Source organism: Coregonus lavaretus (assembly GCF_964263955.1).
Source record: "Coregonus lavaretus genome assembly, chromosome: 23".
In the NCBI taxonomy this organism is placed as follows: Eukaryota; Metazoa; Chordata; class Actinopteri; order Salmoniformes; family Salmonidae; genus Coregonus; species Coregonus lavaretus.
In genome coordinates this window covers 37,553,684-37,574,675 of record NC_140010.1, presented here as the reverse complement: position 1 = coordinate 37,574,675, position 20,992 = coordinate 37,553,684, and the positions used below count along the sequence as shown (strand labels likewise).

The window sequence follows — 20,992 nt, the reverse complement described above, 5'->3', positions numbered from 1 at the left end:
GGAGTGGCTTCGTAAGAAGCATTTCAAGGTCCTGGAGTGGCCTAGCCAGTCTCCAGATCTCAACCCCATAGAAAATCTTTGGAGGGAGTTGAAAGTCTGTGTTGCCCAGCGACAGCCCCAAAACATCACTGCTCTAGAGAAGATCTGCATGGAGGAATGGGCCAAAATACCAGCAACAGTGTATGAAAACCTTGTGAAGACTTACAGAAAACGTTTGACCTGTGTCATTGCCAACAAAGGGTATATAACAAAGTATTGAGAAACTTTTGTTATTGACCAAATACTTATTTTCCACCATACTTTGCAAATAAATTCATTAAAAATCCTACAATGTGATTTTCTGGAAAAAAAATTCTCATTTTGTCTGTCATAGTTGACGTGTACCTATGATGAAAATTACAGGCCTCTCATCTTTTTAAGTGGGAGAACTTGCACAATTGGTGGCTGACTAAATACTTTTTTCCCCCACTGTACTTGTATTACATGTGTATCAGTATTTTAAACCCTCACTTTTAGATGTGTTATGAAGATGAAACCAACAACATCCTGTTAGAGCGAATTCACGTCTTAGCAAATCTTACATTTCCTTGTATTAAACCGCCCCTATTGAGGTTACTCTCTAATAGATGGGTGGACTAAATAAGTTAACTATGAGGATCTTCTCTGTCCTCAATTGTACCTTTAGACAATTGGAGGAAATTATACTTAGATAAGGTGTAAGCAAGAAGTGGGCACATTTGGCACAGCAACCCAAGCTAACTGAAAGAATGTATGTTCTATTTAGATTGCTGTGAAAGCACTGCACTGTTTTCACATTTTTGGGCAACTAGTCCCCTGGAGTGGTGTGGGTTCTCTCACATTCGACTAGATTACATGCTGCCCTCTTAAAATACCCCCCCCCCCCAGACAAAGGGTTGTTTGTGAGAGCGCACAAAAAGTGTTGAAAAGCCAAATCCCTCATGGAGGGCATCCTCAGGAATGCCAAGAAACATTACACACACACACACACACCCCAATGTGCTATCAGGTTCTAAACAAAAACTAGCTCTCAATGCTATACATTCCATCCTAACAGCCAGTAACTATGCATCACAGTGTGTACATGGCAGCTTTTACTACCAATACACTCTTGTAAGAGTGACGTGTGTGTGTGTTTTGGAGCTGTAATTAAGCACGCCGACCAGAAGACATACCTGTTCCCCAGTGCATGTCGTTTCAGGGCAGGACGGAGGGCTTGCTCCCCTCATCTCATCAACTAGGGCACAACAACCTACCCATGACTCTGCCCAGTGCTGCTACCAGCTTCAATGGTGTATCTATGTCCTCTTCTCCCTGTCCACCACACACCTTAGCTTAGCTCTCAGCTCCGTCGCACGGTTAGTTTTATCGCTGCTCTTCTCTCACTGTGTGGTTGGCCCAATCACGGTGTGACTGCTTCTATGGATCCCGTTTGTCCTTCTCTGCCATGTTTTTCAATGCATCTTGCTGCGAACGCACCCACACGCGCAGAGGGATCCCTCCCTTGGTTTTAAATATTACTCTTTGTCAAATTCACTTGAGCACACTGGCTCTTGGTGCCTGTGTGTGTGTGTAGAGCACCAGAGCTGCATTCTCTCCATCCACGGTGCTCTCTCTCAGCCTCGCTTATCTCATATCTGCCCCCACACGCTTCCTCTCCCTCGCTCCCGATCTCTCTTGCTCTGCTATCGCTCTTTCGCATCTGCTCCAGTAGGAAGAGGCTGGTGGGGGCTACTGAGGGGGGCAGGGCTGTTTCCTCTGTATGGTCTGATGGATAGCTGCAGGCTTGGTGACTGTACGCTAGTGTTGTCACGATACCAGTATCGCGATACTACAATACCAGATTTGAGTGTTGCACGGTATACCGGTACCACTGTAATATCAAGGTACCAAAAATGTCATGATAGTTATGATACCAACATTTTAGAATACCGTAGTACCGTGTCTTATGATGCTACCGACCTTTTCAGCCCTACCGATCTAAAGTATCTGCTGGCGCCTGTTTATAAACTGTTTATAAAGTCAGTTTTGTTTGTAAATTCAGTTGAATTTAAGCAACAGCCACTAGTCTCTTGTATGCGCGGGTCCAATAATATCCACTTCACTTTCATGCAGCTGTAATCAGCCAGCTGCATCCCCTACCATCCTTCACTCACCTGCTTCTCTGTCTGCTCTTCACGTGCGTCTATTCCTCTGTCAGTTAAAAAATATATATAATTTAGCTGTGATGGCAAGCGGGGATGCAGACCCTGATGAGGCTTCTGTTAGATTTGTACATTTGTTACATTGGAGCAGCGCGCAACGCGAGCAATATTGATACATTGTATCATTTCATCGCCTGTTATAACCAAGAGTACAGACCAGTCTGAGTAGACTTTGCAAGTTCACTGTCATGTAGCCGCTGAGTGTCAGCGAGTGAACATGGAGCACCGCTTCCTGACTGGAATGCTTGCAGCTTTACAGCAAAGAAAATGTCTTGTCTGTAGTCTAAACGGTTCAATATGACCCATATTACCAGAGGTCTTGTCTCTAGTCTAAACGGTTAAAATATGACCCATATTACCAGAGGTCTTGTCTCTAGTCTAAATGGTTAAAATATGACCCATATTACCAGAGGTCTTGTCTTTAGTCTAAACGGTTAAAATATGACCCATATTACCAGAGATGCCTTTTTTTTTTCTATCGGGATTTGTGCACATTTTATATCATTTCACAAACCATGTCACGGGCTGTTTTAAACTAATCACGGGTCGTTAATTATTACCTAGCTAGCTAACAACCTGGTAACTTGACAGTAGGTTTAGGCAAATTTGATTGGCACAGGAAGAAAGGAAAAGGGTCTGCTACTCATGAGAAAAAAGGTATGATTCATAGAGGCCTAATGTAAGCCTAAACTATATAAAACATACATTACTGGTGGTCTTTAAATTCTGTTTGGTGCCTAACATTTTAAAAGTTGGGAGCAGTGTGTGTTTGTGGGAGAGAGTGGTGTGTGTGTGTGTGTGTGTGTGTTTTATGAGAGTGAGGGATACGGAGCGTGTGTGTAAGGAAGGGAGGGAGAGTGTCTGTGTTAACTGAAGAGTAAAGAAGGTTTCATGCAGTGTTTTCCCCTTACTGACACAATGACATGCAGATCATTATGCATGTATATCACAGGAGGTTGGTGGTACCTTAATTGGGGAGGATGGGCTTGTTGTGATGGCTGGTGCGGAATGGTATCAAACACATGGTTTCTATGTGTTTGATGCCATTCCATTTGCGCCGCTCCAGCCATAATTATGAGCCGTCCTCCCTTCAGCAGCCTCCACTGATGTATTTTCATTCCTCCAGCCAAATCACAAGTAGGCCTTTGAAAATATGAGCAAATCAGCCATTCTATGCAGTATTCTATTATGCACTGAACAGTGTGACGTTAAATTCAATGTGTTGTATTGAGTAGAAGTGTGAATTTCAGTGACAGGTTTTTTGGAGAACATTTAAAAAACATGAACAAGCGTGCGAGGGACTGAGCGAACAGGATGCTAGGCCACAGATTTTTTTTTCCCACGTGGTATCGCGATACTCATCGGTATTGTGTTACTTGGCCTGGTATCGTATAGTTTGTAAAATGTTGGTATCGTAACAAGCCTACTAGATTTTCCTTGGCAAAAAAGAAAACACGAAGCAGACTAAACTCTATGGTCCTTTAAAACCTACTTTATGTAAAATATTGTGTGCTATAGCTTGCAAAATAAACATTGGGCGACAACATAAGGCTGTTTTTCCAACATTACGAGTGTTTTCCTCAAGAAATTTAGTCTGCTTCATGTTTTGTTACATTTGCTTCCTTACTTCCTAGAATCGCGATCCTGGTATCGTGGCAACACTACTACTCTACCCACCACCACATCACACACACCACCCGGGCTCTAAAGGAGTGGGAGGGCTGCTGACCTATTTGTATTCATTCCCACACCTCAGATGGAGGAAGAAAGGATTTATCTGATTCTGGGAGGGAGGGGAGGGGAGGGCTGGGCTGGGCTTCAGTGCTTCAGGGCATGTAGTCAGTCTCGGGAGATGATCTCCAAACCTTAAAGGAAAGGTTCACCCATTTAGAATATTATTGCTTTTTGTTCATGTTCTATCGATTTCCCTGGGTCATTTCATGTTTTCATGTGTGTCGGAGTTCATAGGAATACAACTTTTAGATCGCGGAAACATCTATCATAAGATTTCAATACTGGCCGATGTCATAACTCGGGAGGATGTTCTTTCAAATGAGCCATTGATCATATCTTTGCTATATTCCTACCTCGAAAAATGTGTAATTTAACGGAAGGTCTAAGACATTTTTCGAATTTGTCTTTAGTCCAGGGTGCATTGCATGGTGCCGTTGCCAGAGATATTATAGAAAGGAGATAGGAATCCAATGAATGAAGGAACGTATAACGCCCCACCCAGCAGACTGTCGACCAATCACATTCACGTTGTCATGCTGCGTCACGCAGTTGCTAAGCTAAACGTCACGCAATCCCTTCTGTTAGTGTATATGTCAAGAAAATCGCCTATTTTCCTCAAGTACGTAATATCACGATTCCAAAGCTATACGATATTACAGATAGCAAGTTAATTATCTCTGAAAATATTTCTAATGTCATACTTCTAGTTGACAAAATTCGTGCTAATCTTGTTTTTGCGCTGGCGCCCAATAGACCCATTCACTCCTTGAAGGAGAGCATTCCTTTTCCCAGAATCGCCCAGAATGCACCACGCGGCCCATTGATGTAGCTTGGGCAACATTTCCCATCTCCTCAAAAGTATATCTGCCATTGCGAATGTTAGACCCGACTCTGTGAGGTTAAACATGGTGAGATTGTAGACTCCTAAATTGATAGTGCCGTTTGTTTACACGATTTTACAGCTAACTTGCAACTTTGCATTCTGATATTGTCTTTGGTATTATTGTGTGTAGCTACGTTTGCTAATTAGCTACCTAGCCAGCCAGCCCATAGAGAGAGCATTGCATTGGGATTTTGTAGTCAACTTGAGCTGCAACAGTTTTCACAACGATTTTCCATGTTGCTATTATAACGCCAAAATCAAACATTTGTTCACCCAAATTTTTTTTTCTAACATATTAGTGTTTAACTCTGTAAATTAAAGGAATGAGTGGTTTTGGGTGAATTTTTTCCTTTAAGCTTGATGCCTTTGTTCCCTTTAATGGATTGGCAGTTAAATGTAGCATGTTCTCGCTGGAGCACAAAATGCTCTTTCGCCCTGCCACCCTTGCCCCAATTGTTAATTATCTTCTTTTTATGTGCAAGAGGGACGTGAGAAACTTAGTGGGCTGGAATAGGGTGGTAACTGGTGTTTTGAGGCTAAAATGCCACATGTTTCCCCCTGTGAAAGCGTGGTTGCGTGACTTAAGAGACAGCCCATGTGTGAGGCTGTCTGATTTATTCTAGGGATTTGCCGTTGGAATTAGGACACAGCCTGAATGTTGTTAGGGACTGAGGGAGACCCTTAAGTTTAAAGCTGGTTTATGACCCACTGACATGAAAGGGCGCCAATGCAGCTACGTGGTCCCTAGGGAGGTCGTTCGGATCAGGGCATAAAATGAACACCCGCCAAATGCGGGTCAATTTAGGTATTGGCGGGTAAGAATGTCTATTTCACCAGCCACGTTGGGGGTGGTCAATTTGCAAGGCTGTATAGTGCAGGCATTACATTCTCAATAAAAATTGTCAAAAGTCAAGTATGAGCATGTGCGAGTTAGGGTTAGAAAAATGCTGCAGTATCCCTTTACAAAGTACACTACATGACCAAAAGTATGTGGACACATGCTCGTCGAACATCTCATTCCAAAATCATGGGCATTAATATGGAGTTGGTCCCCCCTTTGCTGCTATAACAGCCTCCACTCTTCTGGGAAGGCTTTCCACTAGATGTTGGAACATTGCTGCAGGGACTTGCTTCCATTCAGCCACGAGCATTAGTGAGGTCGGGCACTGATGTTGGGCGATTAGGCCTGGCTCGCAGTCGGTGTTCCAATTCATCCCAAAGGTGTTCGATGGAGTTGAGGTCAGGGGTCTGTGCAGGCCAGTCAAGGTCTTCCACACCGATCTTGACAAACCATTTCTGTATGGACCTCGCTTTGTGCACGGGGACATTGTCATGCTCCTCCACCAAACTTTACAATTGGCACTATGCATTCGGGCAGGTAGTGTTCTCCTGGCATCCGCCAAACCCAGATTCGTCCATTGGACTGCCAGATGGTGAAGCGTGATTCATCACTCCAGAGAACGCGTTTCCACTGCTCCAGAGTCCAATGGCGGCGAACTTTACACCACGCCAGCCGATGCTTGGCATTGCTTATGGTGATCTTAGGCTTGTGTGCCGCTGCTCGGCCTTGGAAAACTATTTCATGAAGCTCCCGGCGAACAGTTCTTGTGCTGACATTGGTTCCAGAGGCAGTTTGAAAACTCTGTAGTGAGTGTTGCAACGGCGGCGGTCCCGTTCTGTGAGCTTGTGTGGCCTATGACTTCGCGGCTGACCCGTTGTTGCTCGTAGACGTTTCCACTTCACAATAACAGCACTTACAGTTGACCGGGGCAGCTCTAGCAGGACAGAAATTTGACAAACTGACTTGTTGGAAAGGTGGCATCCACGTTGGTGGCATCCTATGGAGATTTCATGGCTGTGTGCTCGATTTTATACACCTGTCAGCAATGGGTGTGGCTAAAATAGCCGAATCCACTAATTTATAGGGTGTCCACATACTTTTGTATACAGTACCAGTCAAAAGTTTGGACACACATACTCATTCAAGGGTCTTTCTTTATTTTTACTATTTTCTACATTGTAGAATAATAGTGAAGACATCAAAACTATGAAATAACACATGGAATCATGTAGTAACCAAAAAAGTGTTTTAGGTTCTTCAAAGTAGCCACCCTTTGCCTTGATGACAGCTTTGCACACTCTTGGCATTATGTCAACCAGCTTCACATGGAATGCTTTTCCAACAGTCTTGAATGAGTTCCCACATATGCTGAGCACTTGTTGGCTGCTTTTCCTTAACTCTGCAGTCCAACTCATCCCAAACCATCTCAATTGGGTTGAGGTCGGGTGATTGTGGAGGCCAGGTCATCTGACACAGCACTCCATCACTCTCCTTCTTGGTCAAATAGCCCTTACACAGCCTGGAGGTGTGTTGGGTCATTGTCCTGTTGAAAAACAAATGATAGTCCCATTAAGCCCAAACCAGATGGGATTGTGTATTGCTGCAGAATTCTGTGGTAGCCATGCTGGTTAAGTGTGCCTTGAATTCTAAATAAATCACTGACAGTGTCACCAGCAAAGCACCATCAAACAACCTCCTCCATGCTTCATGGTGGGAACCACCCATGCGGAGATCATCCGTTCACCTACTCTGCGTCTCACAAAGACACGGCGGTTGGAACCAAAAATCTCAAATTTGGACTCATCGGACCAAAGGACATATTTCCACTGGTCTAATATCCATTGCTCATGTTTCTTGGCCCAAGCAAGTCTCTTCTTCTTATTGGTGTCCTTTAGTAGTGGTTTCTTTGCAGCAATTTGACCATGAAGGCCTGATTCACGCAGTCTCCTCTGAACAGTTGATGTTGAGATGTCTGTTACTTGAACTCTGAAGCATTTATTTGGGCTGCAATTTCTGAGGCTGTTAACTCTAGTTAACTTATCCTCTGCAGCAGAGGTAACTCTGGGTCTTCCTTTCCTGTGGCGGTCCTCATGAGAGACAGTTTCATCATACCGCTTGATGGTTTTTGCAACTGCACTTGAAAAACGTTCAAAGTTCTTGAAATTTTCCAGATTGACTGACCTTCATGTCTTAAAGTAATGATGGACTGCCGTTTCTGTTTGCTTATTTAAGCTGTTCTTTCCATAATATGGACTTAGCCCTATTTGGTAAAAGACCATCTTCTGTATACCACCCCTACCTTGTCACAACACAACTGATTTGCTCAAATGCATTAAGAAGGAAAGAAATTCCACAAATTAACTTTTAACAAGGCACACCTGTTAATTGAAATACATTCCGGTGACTACCTCATGAAGCTGGTTGAGAGAATGCCAAGAGTGTGCAAAGCTGTCAAGGCAAAGGCTGGCTACTTTGAAGAATTTTGTTTAACACTTTTTTGGTTACTACATGATTCCAAATGTGTTATTTCATAGTTTTGTCTACACTATTATTCTACAAAAACCCTTGAATGAGTAGGTGTTCAAACCTTTGACTGGTACTGTATATAGTGTATTTCTGCTGTTTTTGTTTTATAGCTGCTAATTGCACAAAGCAATATGAATCCTATATCCCACCATGTGCAGCAACACTGCCTGGTAGGGGAGCTGTGTGCAATGAGTGAAGTGCTGATAGATTCATTTTTGGTGGCGCTGCGTATAGGCATAACAGTTGGTCTAATTTACACAAAAGTCTACAAAGTGAGACTTTGTCCTCGTGTTTCTTCATTGTTTTGTTCACAAGCTTGCTTGTTTTTCAACGTTAGTTTGACTCTGCTGCTTCAACTGATAGCGAAGAGACAGCTTAGTAATATCCCAAATGTCACATGCGCACACAGACACAGGTGACAGGACTGAGTGGCCACGTTACCATGGTAACCGCCCACCCTTAAAGGGGCAGCTGATTAAAAAAAAAACTCTGGTCACAAAAAAAATGTATGCACTTGAGCAATATACCACTACTTCTTACGAATATATTTTTTGTTTTAGAAACATTACAAAGCATGGTCATCTGTTTTTTCTGTGTGTGTTATGTAATTATGACAAAATATTTTGGCTGGTAAAAAATCTGAGCGGCTGGTAGATTTTGTTATCTACTTGCCACAGTGGCTGGTGGACCAAAAAGTTAATTTTAGGTCCTTGTTCAGATCATTACAATTTTTTTAATGTACTTTAGAAAAATAAACTATCCCTTTACAGCTATCACATAGACCTTGTAGAGAGCATGGCTCTTCTGTGGCATGTTGTGCAGGCCTATGACTGGCATTCCAGTCAGGCTAGTGTTGAGCTGTAGTTAAGCAGCTTGACTTCCACATAGACTATCCCAGCAAAGCTGCTGATTCACTAATCTGTCTGCGAGGCCAGAAGATCATGAACAGGAAAGACAAGACAGTGGGAAAGAGACTAGATGACAGGGAGATTAAGGGACGAGCTCTAGAGGGATAGACCGACAACAATTTTAGGGAGCAGAGGCCCCATACATTGAGGTTTACTTTCTTTTTGACTGGACTGGAGGACTATTGGCCTAGTATTGACTGATTTTGAGAGTCTAGGGGCAACTTCCTCACATTCCTAAATAATGTGTATGCCGTTGAGGTTCTGGAAATTGTTCCCTCAAATGTTTTTCGGCACTGAGCAAATGTCAGGTCTGCTGAGCGCAAACTTGAACGTTGTGAAAATTCTGTGCAACTTCCAGCAAGTGTTTACTGTGAACACTGAGGCTGTACCCGCTTTAAGTTACAGTTTCAGACAGTGGTCAAATAGGCTACTGTGGATGATCATAATGTAGGCCTACCAGAGTGGCCTACCATCAAAAACAAAATGCATCCCATAACATTTTAACATGGAAATGGCTGTTCTATCGTTCAGCCTACAATAGCAGCCAATGTGTGATGTTCAATGTAGGCCTACATTCCATGAGACTTTTGAAAAAAAACATGCAGGGCTTGACGTTAACCTGTTTATACGCTTGACCTTCAGACAAGAAGGTAACTGAAAATGTTGTTTGATGCAATAAACCAAATAAATTGATTATTATTCCCATACCATTATTACAGAGAATCAGACTATTTATGCTACCCTCTGCCTATTGGCTACTTAGGTTAGTCAAGCTTGTCTCAAAATACAACACTAAGACAAACCTAACTCGCTTATCAAAGATGTCTAGAAATGTACACGTTTTGTGCTCTTGTAAGAAGCTGACTACAAATGTATGTATAACTGGGCTAATAACTCAATAACTAGCAAAGGCTATGAACAAATGTGCACACGTGGCTACATGCAGCTCTTGCTTTGATCTCAAAACAAGCACATCTACTCACGATCCTCATGCTGTAACCGCTCATGCTGTAAACAGAGTCCAGTTCAAAGTGAATGGCACTGATCCATTATGGCAATGGTCTATTTGCATATAGGTCTACTGGAGGTTGCCGCACCGGTCTGTGTAGAGTACAGGCTGAGTCCTGCATGTCAATGCAATAGAATCAGACTCCGATGCGTTTTGCCTACAACAAAATCTCTTGCATAGTTAGTTTTGTAAACTAAGTCTTGCATAGTTTGTTTTGTTTCGGGATGTTGCATTGAAAGATGCTAATATTGCGTTGATTCAATCACAATTCCCATAGTAAAGCGAAGCATTGATCATGTTAACTAAGTGGGAAAACTCTAGAATGTTGTTCAATCTCGTGCTTCTCTGCGAGGGAACATTGGTTCTGGGTTAGTGATACAATCACTGGTTTGAGTCCCAGGCTCTGGCCGGATCGACAGTATTGAAAGCTCTGACAGTATCGACACTTAGAAACGACTCCCTGTAGATGTTTCTACAGCTCTTCTTTGAAGCTGAGCTCTGGGACTGTCATTGGATTATGAATTACCACTAGACCTTAGAGGGTGTGACCCTCAATACACCCCCATCAGACTAGACAGACAGACGCGTGCACACACATACACAAATACACACAACTTCCAGTGGGAATCAACCTGAGGGAGCAACAGTCATCATACACAACAGTGAGGCTCTTGATATGGACAAAATATATACAGTGCATTCGGAAAGTATTCAGACCCCTTCCCCTTTTCAAAATGTTGTTACATTAGTCTTATTCTAAAGTGTATTAAATAAATACAAAAATCCTCATCAGTCTACACACAATACCCCATACTGACAAAGTAAAAAGCGTTTTTTTGAAATTGTAGCATTTAAAAAAATAAACATACCTTGTTTACATACAGTACCAGTCAAAGGTTTGGACACACCTACTCATTTAAGGGTTTTTCTTTATTTTTACTATTTTCTACTTTATATTTGAGATTCTTCAAAGTAGCCACTCTTTGCCTTGATGACAGCTTTGCATACCCTTACACAGCCTGGAGGGGATGGCTGTTGTTTAAAGGGCTCTTAACCAACCGTGCTAATTTGTTTTGCTATTTCGCATTGTTTAACTTATTTTGTACATAATGTTGCTGCTACCGTCTCTTATGACCAAAAAGAGCTTCTGGGCATCAAAACAGCGATTACTCACCTTGAACTGGATGAAGAGTTTTTCTTTAATGAGTCGGACGAGAGGGATTTGCTCCAGACACCTGACAGGGCCCTCATCCCCGTCATTCGCAGTAGAAAGAGATGGAGATATCGCAGAAGGAGATCGGGGTGCCTGGTAAGGAGCCGGCGACGAGTGGATAATCTGCCTTTGCCATCGGTACTATTGGCCAACGTACAATCGCTTGATAATAAAGTGGACTTAACTACAAGAACGTATATCCTACCAACGGGACATTAAAAACTGTAATATCTTCTGTTTCACCGAGTCGTGGCTGAACGACGACATGAATAACATACAGCTTGAGGGTTATACACTGTATCGACAGGATAGAACAGCAGCCTCTGGTAAGACCAGGGGTGGCGCTCTATGTATATTTGTAAACAACAGCTGGTGCATGATATCTAAGGAAGTCTCAAGGTTTTGCTCGCCTGAGGTAGTGTGGTCTACAGCTTATCATGAGATACTCTATCTACCAAGAGAGTTTTCATCTATATTCTTCGTAGCTGTCTATTTACCACCACAAACCGATGCTGGCACTAAGACCGCACTCAATGAGCTTTATACGGCCATAAGCAAACAGGAAAACGCTCATCCAGAGGCGGCGCTCCTAGTGGCCGGGGACTTTAATGCAGGGAAACTTAAATCTGTTTTACCTCATTTCTACCAGCATGTTAAATGTGCAACCAGAGGGGAAAAAACTCTAGACCACCTTTACTCCACACACAGACACGTACAAAGCTCTCCCTCGCCCTCCATTTGGCAAATCTGACCATTATTCTAGACTCTAGATTCTAAAAAAGTGGTCAGATGAAGCAGATGCTAAGCTACAGGACTGATTTGCTAGCACAGACTGGAATATGTTCCGGGATTCTTCCGATGGCATTGAGGAGTACACCACATCAGTCACTGGCTTCATCAATAAGTGTATCGATGACGTCGTCCCCACAGTGACTGTACGTACATACCCCAACCAGAAGCCATGGATTACAGGCAACATCTGCACTGAGCTAAAGGGTAGAGCTGCTGCTTTCAAGGAGCGGGACTCTTATAAGAAATCCTGCTATGCCCTCCGACAAACCATCAAACAGGCAAAGCGTCAATCCAGATTGAATCGTGCTCGTCGGATGTGGCAGGGCTTGCAAACTATTAGACTACAAAGGGAAGCACAGCCGCGAGCTGCCTAGTGACACGAGCCTACCAGACGAGCTAAATTACTTACAGTGGGGAGAACAAGTATTTGATACACTGCCGATTTTGCAGGTTTTCCTACTTTAAAAGCATGTAGAGGTCTGTAATTTTTATCATAGGTACACTTCAACTGTGAGAGACAGAATCTAAAACAAAAATCCAGAAAATCACATTGTATGATTTTTAAGTAATTGATTTGCATTTTATTGCATGACATAAGTATTTGATCACCTACCAACCAGTAAGAATTCTGGGATGGGCTACAGGACAATAGGCAAGCAGCTTGGTGAGAAGGCAACAACTGTTGGCGCAATTATTAGAAAATGGAAGAAGTTCAAGATGACGGTCAATCAGCCTCGGTCTGGGGCTCCATGCAAGATCTCACCTCGTGGGGCATCAATGATCATGAGAAAGGTGAGGGATCAGCCCAGAACTACACGGCAGGACCTGGTCAATGACCTGAAGAGAGCTGGGACCACAGTCTCAAAGAAAACCATTAGTAACACACTACGCCGTCATGGATTAAAATCCTGCAGCGCACGCAAGGTCCCCCTGCTCAAGCTAGCGCATGTCCAGGCCCGTCTGAAGTTTGCCAATGACCATCTGGATGATCCAGAGGCGGAATGGGAGAAGGTCATGTGGTCTGATGAGACAAAAATAGAGCAGGGATGTAGCTCAGTTAGTAGAGCATGGCGTTTGCAACGCCAGGGTTGTGGGTTCGATTCCCACGGGGGGGCAGTATGAAAAATAAAAAATAAATAATGTATGCACTCACTAACTGTAAGTCGCTCTGGATAAGAGCGTTTGCTAAATGACTTAAATGAAAAAAATTAATAAACTCCACTCGTCGTGTTTGGAGGAAGAAGGATGAGTACAACCCCAAGAACACCATCCCAACTGTGAAGCATGGAGGTGGAAACATCATTCTTTGGGGATGCTTTTCTGCAAAGGGGACAGGACGACTGCACCGTATTGAGGGGAGGATGGATGGGGCCATGTATCGCAAGATCTTGGCCAACAACTTCCTTCCCTCAGTAAGAGCATTGAAGATGGGTCGTGGCTGGGTCTTCCAGCATGACAACGACCCGAAACACACAGCCAGGGCAACTAAGGAGTGGCTCCGTAAGAACCATCTCAAGGTCCTGGAGTGGCCTAGCCAGTCTCCAGACCTGAACCCAATAGAAAATCTTTGGAGGGAGCTGAAAGTCTGTATTGCCCAGCGACAGCCCCGAAACCTGAAGGATCTGGAGAAGGTCTGTATGGAGGAGTGGGCCAAAATCCCTGCTGCAGTGTGTGCAAACCTGGTCAAGACCTACAGGAAACGTATGATCTCTGTAATTGCAAACAAAGGTTTCTGTACCAAATATTAAGTTCTGCTTTTCTGATGTATCAAATACTTATGTCATGCAATAAAATGCAAATTAATTACTTAAAAATCATGCAATGTGATTTTCTGGATTTTTGTTTTAGATTCCGTCTCTCACGGTTGAAGTGTACCTATGATAAAAATTACAGACCTCTACATGCTTTGTAAGTAGGAAAACATGCAAAATCTGCAGTGTATCAAATACTTGTTCTCCCCACTGTACATATTACCTCGACTCGCTACAAACTTCTGTGGTAGCCATGCTGATTAAGTGTGCTTTGAATTCTAAATAAATCGCAGACAGTGTCACGAGCAAAGCACCATCACACCATCTCCTCCATGCTTCACGGTGGGAACCACACATGCGGAGATCATCCGTTCACCTACTCTGCGTCTCACAAAGACATGGCGGTTGGAACCAAAAAATCTCACATTTGGACTCATCAGACCAAAGGACAGATTTCCACCAGTCTAATGTCCATTGCTCGTGTTTCTTTGCCCAAGGAAGTCTCTTCTTCTTATTGGTGTCCTTTAGTAGTTGTTTCTTTGCAGCAATTCGACCATGGGCTCCCGAGTGGCGCAGTGGTCTAAGGCACTGCATCTCAGTGCTTGAGGCATCACTACAGACCCCCTGGTTCGATTCCAGGCTGTATCACAACCGGCCGTGATTGGGAGTCCCATAGGGTGGCGCATAATTGGCCCAGCTTCGTCCGGGTTTGGCCGGTGTAGGCCGCCATTGTAAATAAGAATTTGTTCTTAACTGACTTGCCTAGTTAAATAAAGATAAAATAGTAATAATCAAGAAAAACCCTGGAATGAGTAGGTGTGTCCAAACTTTTGACTGGTACTGTAAGTATTCAGACCCTTTGCTATGAGACTCGAAATTGTGCTCAGGTGCCTCCTGTTTCCATTCATCATCCTTGATGTTTCTACAACTTGATTGGAGTCCACCTATGGTAAATTAAATTGATTGAACATGATTTGGAAAGGCGCACACACCTGTCTATATAAGGTCCCACAGTTGACAGTGAATGTCAGCGCAGAAACCAAGCCATGAGGTCAAATGAATTGTCCTTAGAGCTCCAAAACAGGATTGTGTCGAGGCACAGATCTGGGGAAGGGGAACAAAACATTTCTGCAGCATTGAAGGTCTCCAAGAACACAGTGGCCTCCATCATTCTTAAATGGAAGAAGTTTGGAACCACAAAGACTCTTCCTAGAGCTGGCCACCAGGCCAAACTGAGCAATCGGGAGAGAAGGGCCTTGGTCAGGGAGGTGACCAAGAACCCAATGGTCACTCTGACAGAGCTCCAGAGATCCTCTGTGGAGATGGGGAAACCTTCCAGAAGGACAACCATCTCTGCAGCACTCCACCAATCAGGCCTTTATGGTAGACTGGCTATATGGAAGCCATTACTCAATAAAAGGCACATGATAGCCCGCTTGGAGTTTGCGAAAATGCACCTAAAGGACTCTCAGACCATGAGAAACAAGATTATCTGGTCTGATGAAACCAATATTTTACTCTTTGGCCTGAATGCCAAGCGTCACATCTGGAGGAAACCTGGCACTGGGGCAAAGGTTCACCTTCCAACAGGACAACGACCCTAAGCACACAGCCAAGACAATGCAGGAGTGGCTTTGGGACAAGTCTCTGAATGTCCTTGAGTGGCCCAGCCAGAGCCCGGACTTGAACCCGATCAAACATCTCTGGAGAGAACTGAAAATAGCTGTGCAGCGATGCTCCCCATCCAACCTGACAGAGCTTGAGAGGATCTGCAGACAAGAATGGGAGAAACTCCCCAAATACAGGTGTGCCAAGCTTGTAGCGTCATACCAAAGAACACTCGAGGCTGTAATCGCTGCCAAAGGTGCTTCAACAAAGTACTGAGTAAAGGGTCTGAGTACTTATGTAAATGTGACATTTCATTATAATATATGTTTTAGCAGAAATGGCTGAAACAGTTTTTGCTTTGTCATTATGGGGTATTGTGTGTAGATTGATTGAGAGAGGGAAAAAAAACAATTTGATAAATTTTAGAATAAGGCTATAACCTAACAAAATGTGGAAAAAGTCAAGGTCTGAATACTTTCCGAAGGCACTGTATACCATTGTCTAGCTCAGTCTCTACTTTTATCCAATATAACAATTAAACATTTAGCAACATAGGACCGAGCTGGCAATTATTAACAGGACTCCTTTTAATATCGCTTTGAAAACATTTGCATGTGGGTCATATAAGTCTAGGAACTGGAGCTAGTTACTTTCATGAGGTAATAAACCAAATGACTCTTAATGACATGCCACTGAATCTATTATTATACAGTGGGGAAAAAAAGTATTTAGTCAGCCACCAATTGTGCAAGTTCTCCCACTTAAAAAGATGAGAGGCCTGAAATGTTCATCATAGGTACACGTCAACTATGACAGACAAATTGAGGGAAAAAAATCCAGAAAATCACATTGTAGGATTTTTAATGAATTTATTTGCTTATGTATTATTATACTTATGTAAATGTGATATTTCAGTTGGATTATATATATATTTTTTGGCAAACATTTCTAAATCTGTTTTTTTGCTTTGTCATTATGGGGTATTGTGTGTAGATTGAGGGGAGGGGGGGGGGACAATTTAATCAATTTTAGAATGAGGCTGTAATGTAACAAAGTGGAAAAAGTCATCGGGTCTGAATACTTTACGAATGCACTGTAAATATGTTAGAGAGTCCGAGTTGGATGGAACTTACCTACCTTCTGCCAATATGTAGTGTTGGCTTTTCATTCATCAGGCTGTAGGTTGACCAGTGTGTTTCTGTTTGTGTGTTTCAGGAGGGAGCGTCTGCCAGGAAGGCCCAGACACCAGCCCTGCAGCCCGTCCCCAGACCAGGTCTGTATCTCTCACCACCAAAGCAGATGAAATGAAAACATGGTGTTAAAGTAGGCCTTTTGTAGAGACAGCTTTCCAAGTCATTCAAAATCCCTGTATCAGCAGTGACCACCAACCCTGGCCCTAAAAGTAACTTTTAGTGCTGGGCTGGAATAAAACCCTGCACGCCATGTCACGTTGAACTCCTAACGCAGTGTGCATGTTTTCATTACAGCACAGCACTCAAACACCTGATTCAAGACCTTTATTGGTTGAATCTCGTGTGTTCGTAATGGGCTGGCCTGCACACCCTGTTACTCTCGAGGACCAGAATTACCGTAATTTTCGGACTATAAGCCGCGCCATTTTTCGACCCTGCGGCTTATATAACGGTGCGGCTAATCTATGGATTTTTACAGCTAACGGCCACTAGAAGGCCTCCTAAATCTATGGATTTTACAGGTTACAGTCCACCAACTTTAACTCTATGGGCTCTATGACCGGTCCGCGCCCCCCACCAGGAAAAGCTGGAGGCCGGAAAAGAGTGAGACAGGTAGCGCGCAAAAGTAAAAGTGGAACCGAGAGTGGTACGAGAGACAGAACGAGAGACAGAACGAGAGCAAGACAGACAGACATTACGAGAGCGAGACAGTTTGTCTCTTTCCCGACAATCCCCTCTGTGCACGAACCCTTACATATGGTAATTAAACATTAAAACACCTGCGGCTTATAGTCCAGTGCGGCTTATATATGTACACATCATTCAATTTAGCTGCTGCTGCGGCTTATACTCCGGTGCGCCTTATAGTGCGGAAAATACGGTAGTGGTTGACTCAGTATATGTAGACAGCTTTCTATGTACTACTTCAACATGTTCTTGCCGTTTGAAACACTTTCAAAGTCTATCTCGGGATAACTGATGTTGCTTCAAGGTTGTGACCTTCGCCAAACGTTAGGGATGTAAAGATTCTCACACACGCATCCGTCCTAGGACCCCAAACCGATCCAAATTAAGCATGCATCAGTAAAGGCGCATAAAATTAACACCTGCCAAATGCGGGTCAATTTAGGTATTAGTGGGTAATAATGTCTATTTATATAAAGCAAGCAACAATTTCAAAGATTTTACAGACTTACAGTGCATTCGGAAAGTATTCAGACCCCTTGACTTTTTCCACGTTTTGTTACGTTACAGCCTTATTCTAAAAAAAGATTCAATAGTTTTTTTCCCTCATCCATCTACACACACTAACCCATAATGACAAAGCAAATTAGTTTTTAGACATTTTTGCAAATGTATTAATAAAAAATGGAAATATCACATTGACATAAGTATTCAGTCCCTTTACTCAGTTGAAGCACCTTTTGGAGCGATTACTGCCTCGAGTCTTCTTGTGTATGACGCTACAAGCTTGGCACACCTGTATTTGGGGAGTTTCTTCCATTCTTCTCTGCAGATCCTCTCAAGCTCTGTCAGGTTGGATGGGGAGCATTGCTGCACAGCTACACTACCAGTCAAAAGTTTGGACACCTACTAATTCAAGGGTTTTTCTTTATTGTTACTATTTTTTACATTGTAGAATAATAGTGAAGACATCAAAACTATGAAATAACACATGGAATCATGTAGTAACCTAAAGTGTTAAACAAATCAAAATATATTTGATATATTTGGGAGGGAACCTTCACTGCATCATGGCCTTCCAGAGGGTCAACTGGCAGAAGCTTGGCCCCTGGGCCCTCAACCTGGAGAACCTGAGGCATGACCTCCACCACCAGAGGTCTGAGAGGGCCCAGGGGGGCTTAGCAGAGGCCCAGGAGGACAGGGAGAAGACCTCAGGAAAACACCAGGCTTTGGCCCGGCTAGGCCGCTCCAACAGCACAGGCACCAGTAACCAGAAGGACGTAGCTTGGAAATGTCTGTCTAACACCACCGAGTACAGACACAGGAGCTCACCTGAGAGCGATCTCGAAGAAGATACCACAGATGACTGAGACTCAATGAGAAGGCTGTGGAATTAGTGCTGCTAAAATATGCTGGTTAGTATATCTAACATTCTCATGGTTTTCACCAAAAAAGAAAGCCAAAGTGTTCTTTTATCCCATCTAGCACACTTATAGCATCATCCAGATTCCCATCAAGGATTTTGCTGGATTATTCTGATGGAAAGTTCGTACAACATACAAGTTGATACACTTTAGTGTGAAAACGATGTTTAATCATCTAGCAAATGTATAGAGCGGCAGGTAGCTTAGTGGTTAAGAGCGTTGTGCCAGTAACCGAAAGGTCGCTGGTTCTAATCCCCCGAGCCGACTAGGTGAAAAATCTGTCGGTGCCCTTGAGCAAGGCACTTAACCCTAATTGCTCCTGTAAGTCGCTCTGGATAAGAGCGTCTGCTAAATGACTATAATGTAATGTAATAATATTTTATATTTGAGATTCTTTAAATAGCCACCCTTTTTGCCTTGATGACAGCTTTGCAGACTCTTGGCATTCTCTCAATCAGCTTCACCTGGAATGCTTTTCCAACAGTCTTGAAGGAGTTCATCAGTGGGTGATGGTGATTTCTGATAAGTGGGTGGACAAAAATAATAAATTGCCCCCACCCCTAACACTCTCACACACACACAAACGGAGGGCCACTCGACTTCGAGAAGTCATCCCATCAGCAGCAAATATGAATTTTAAAAAATGAATGTGTTCATGCTATAAATGTTAGTGCATCGAATCGCATCAAATCGCACCGAATTGTTTCAAACTAAAACGTATCGTTCCTGTATCGGAGCCCACGTATCTAATCGTTCATGAAAGGAGAGCTGCACATCCCTACCAAATGTCAACGTCCTAAACGTCCTGTCCATTCTGTGAGCGGCATCCTACACGGAACGCTGTCAGACAAGTGTTTAGCAGCTGTCATCAAGCGTCCGTCATTGTTCCCACACATGGCATTTATCGAGGAAATGAAAAGAGAACATGAGGTCCGGAGCTGAAGGTCAACCTTCCCCGCTCTTTGTGCAGCGTGATGAATTGCATGTCTGTTCTGCTATCCCGTTCTGACATTCGGCGTCTCTGTGGCTGTGTAGAGAAGTCACATTTTGTGTGTGTAGGGGTGTGTGTGTGTGTGACATGCACTATATATACAAAAGTATGTGGACACCCCTTCAAATTCATGGATTCAGCTATTTCTGCCACACCCATTGCTGGCAAGTGTATAATATCGAGCACACAGTCATGCAATCTCCATAGACAAACATTGGCCATAGAATGGCCTTATTGAAGAGCTCAGTGACTTTCAACGTGGCACCGTCATAGGATGCCACCGTACCAACAAATCAGTTCGTCAAATTTATTCCGTGCTAGAGCTGCCCCAGTCAACTGTAAGTGCTGTTATTGTGAGTTGGAAACGTCTAGGAGCAACAATGGCTCAGCCGTGAAGTGGTAGGCCATGCAAGCTCACAGAACGGGACCGCCGAGTGCTGAAGCGTGCAGCGAGTAAAAATTCTGTCCTCTGTTGCAACACTCACTACCGAGTTCCAAACTGCCTCTGGAAGCAACTTCACTACAATAACTGTTTGTCGGGAGCTTCATTAAATGTGTTTCCATGGCCGAGCAGCCACACACAAGCCTAAGATCACCATGCGCAATGCCAAGCGTCGACTAGAGTGGTGTAAAGCTCGCCTCCATTGGACTCTGGAGCAGTGGAAACGCTTCACCATCTGGCAGTCTGATGGACAAATCTGGGTTTTGTGGATGCTACCTGCCCTAATGCATAGTGCCAACTGTGACGTATGGTGGAGGAGGAATAATGGTCTGGGGCTGTTTTTCATGGTTTGGGCTAGGCCCCTTAGTTCCAGTGAAGGGAAATCTTAACGCTACAGCATACAATGACATTCTAGACGATTCTGTGCTTCCATCTTTGTGGCAACAGTTTGGGGAAGGCCCTTTACTGTTTCAGCATGACAATGTCCCTGTGCACAAAGCGAGGTCCATACAGAAATGGTTTGTCGAGATCAGTGTGGAAGAACTTGACTGGCCTGCACAGAGCCCTGACCTCAACCACATTGAACACCTATGGGATGAATTGGAACGCCGACTGCGAGCCATGCCTAATCGCCCAACATCAGTGCCCGACCTCACTAATGCTCTTGTGGCTGAATGGAAGTAAGTCCCCGCAGCAATGTTCCAACATCTAGGGGAAAACCTTCCCAGAAGAGTGAAGGCTGTTATAGCAGCAAAGGGGGGACCAACTCCA

The 20,992-nt window shown here is 43.6% G+C and overlaps 1 protein-coding gene across 1 annotated transcript in view; it reads left to right on the top strand.

Moving 5' to 3' along the window:
- LOC311150651 (parafibromin-like) overlaps positions 1-20,992 on the top strand; it is a 74,535-nt gene that overhangs the window by 32,813 nt on the left and 20,730 nt on the right. The window contains exon 11 of the mRNA XM_084188147.1: positions 16,703-16,760. Within this exon, the coding sequence (XP_084044273.1) occupies positions 16,703-16,760 (58 nt within the window). The remainder of the gene's footprint in view (positions 1-16,702; positions 16,761-20,992) is intronic.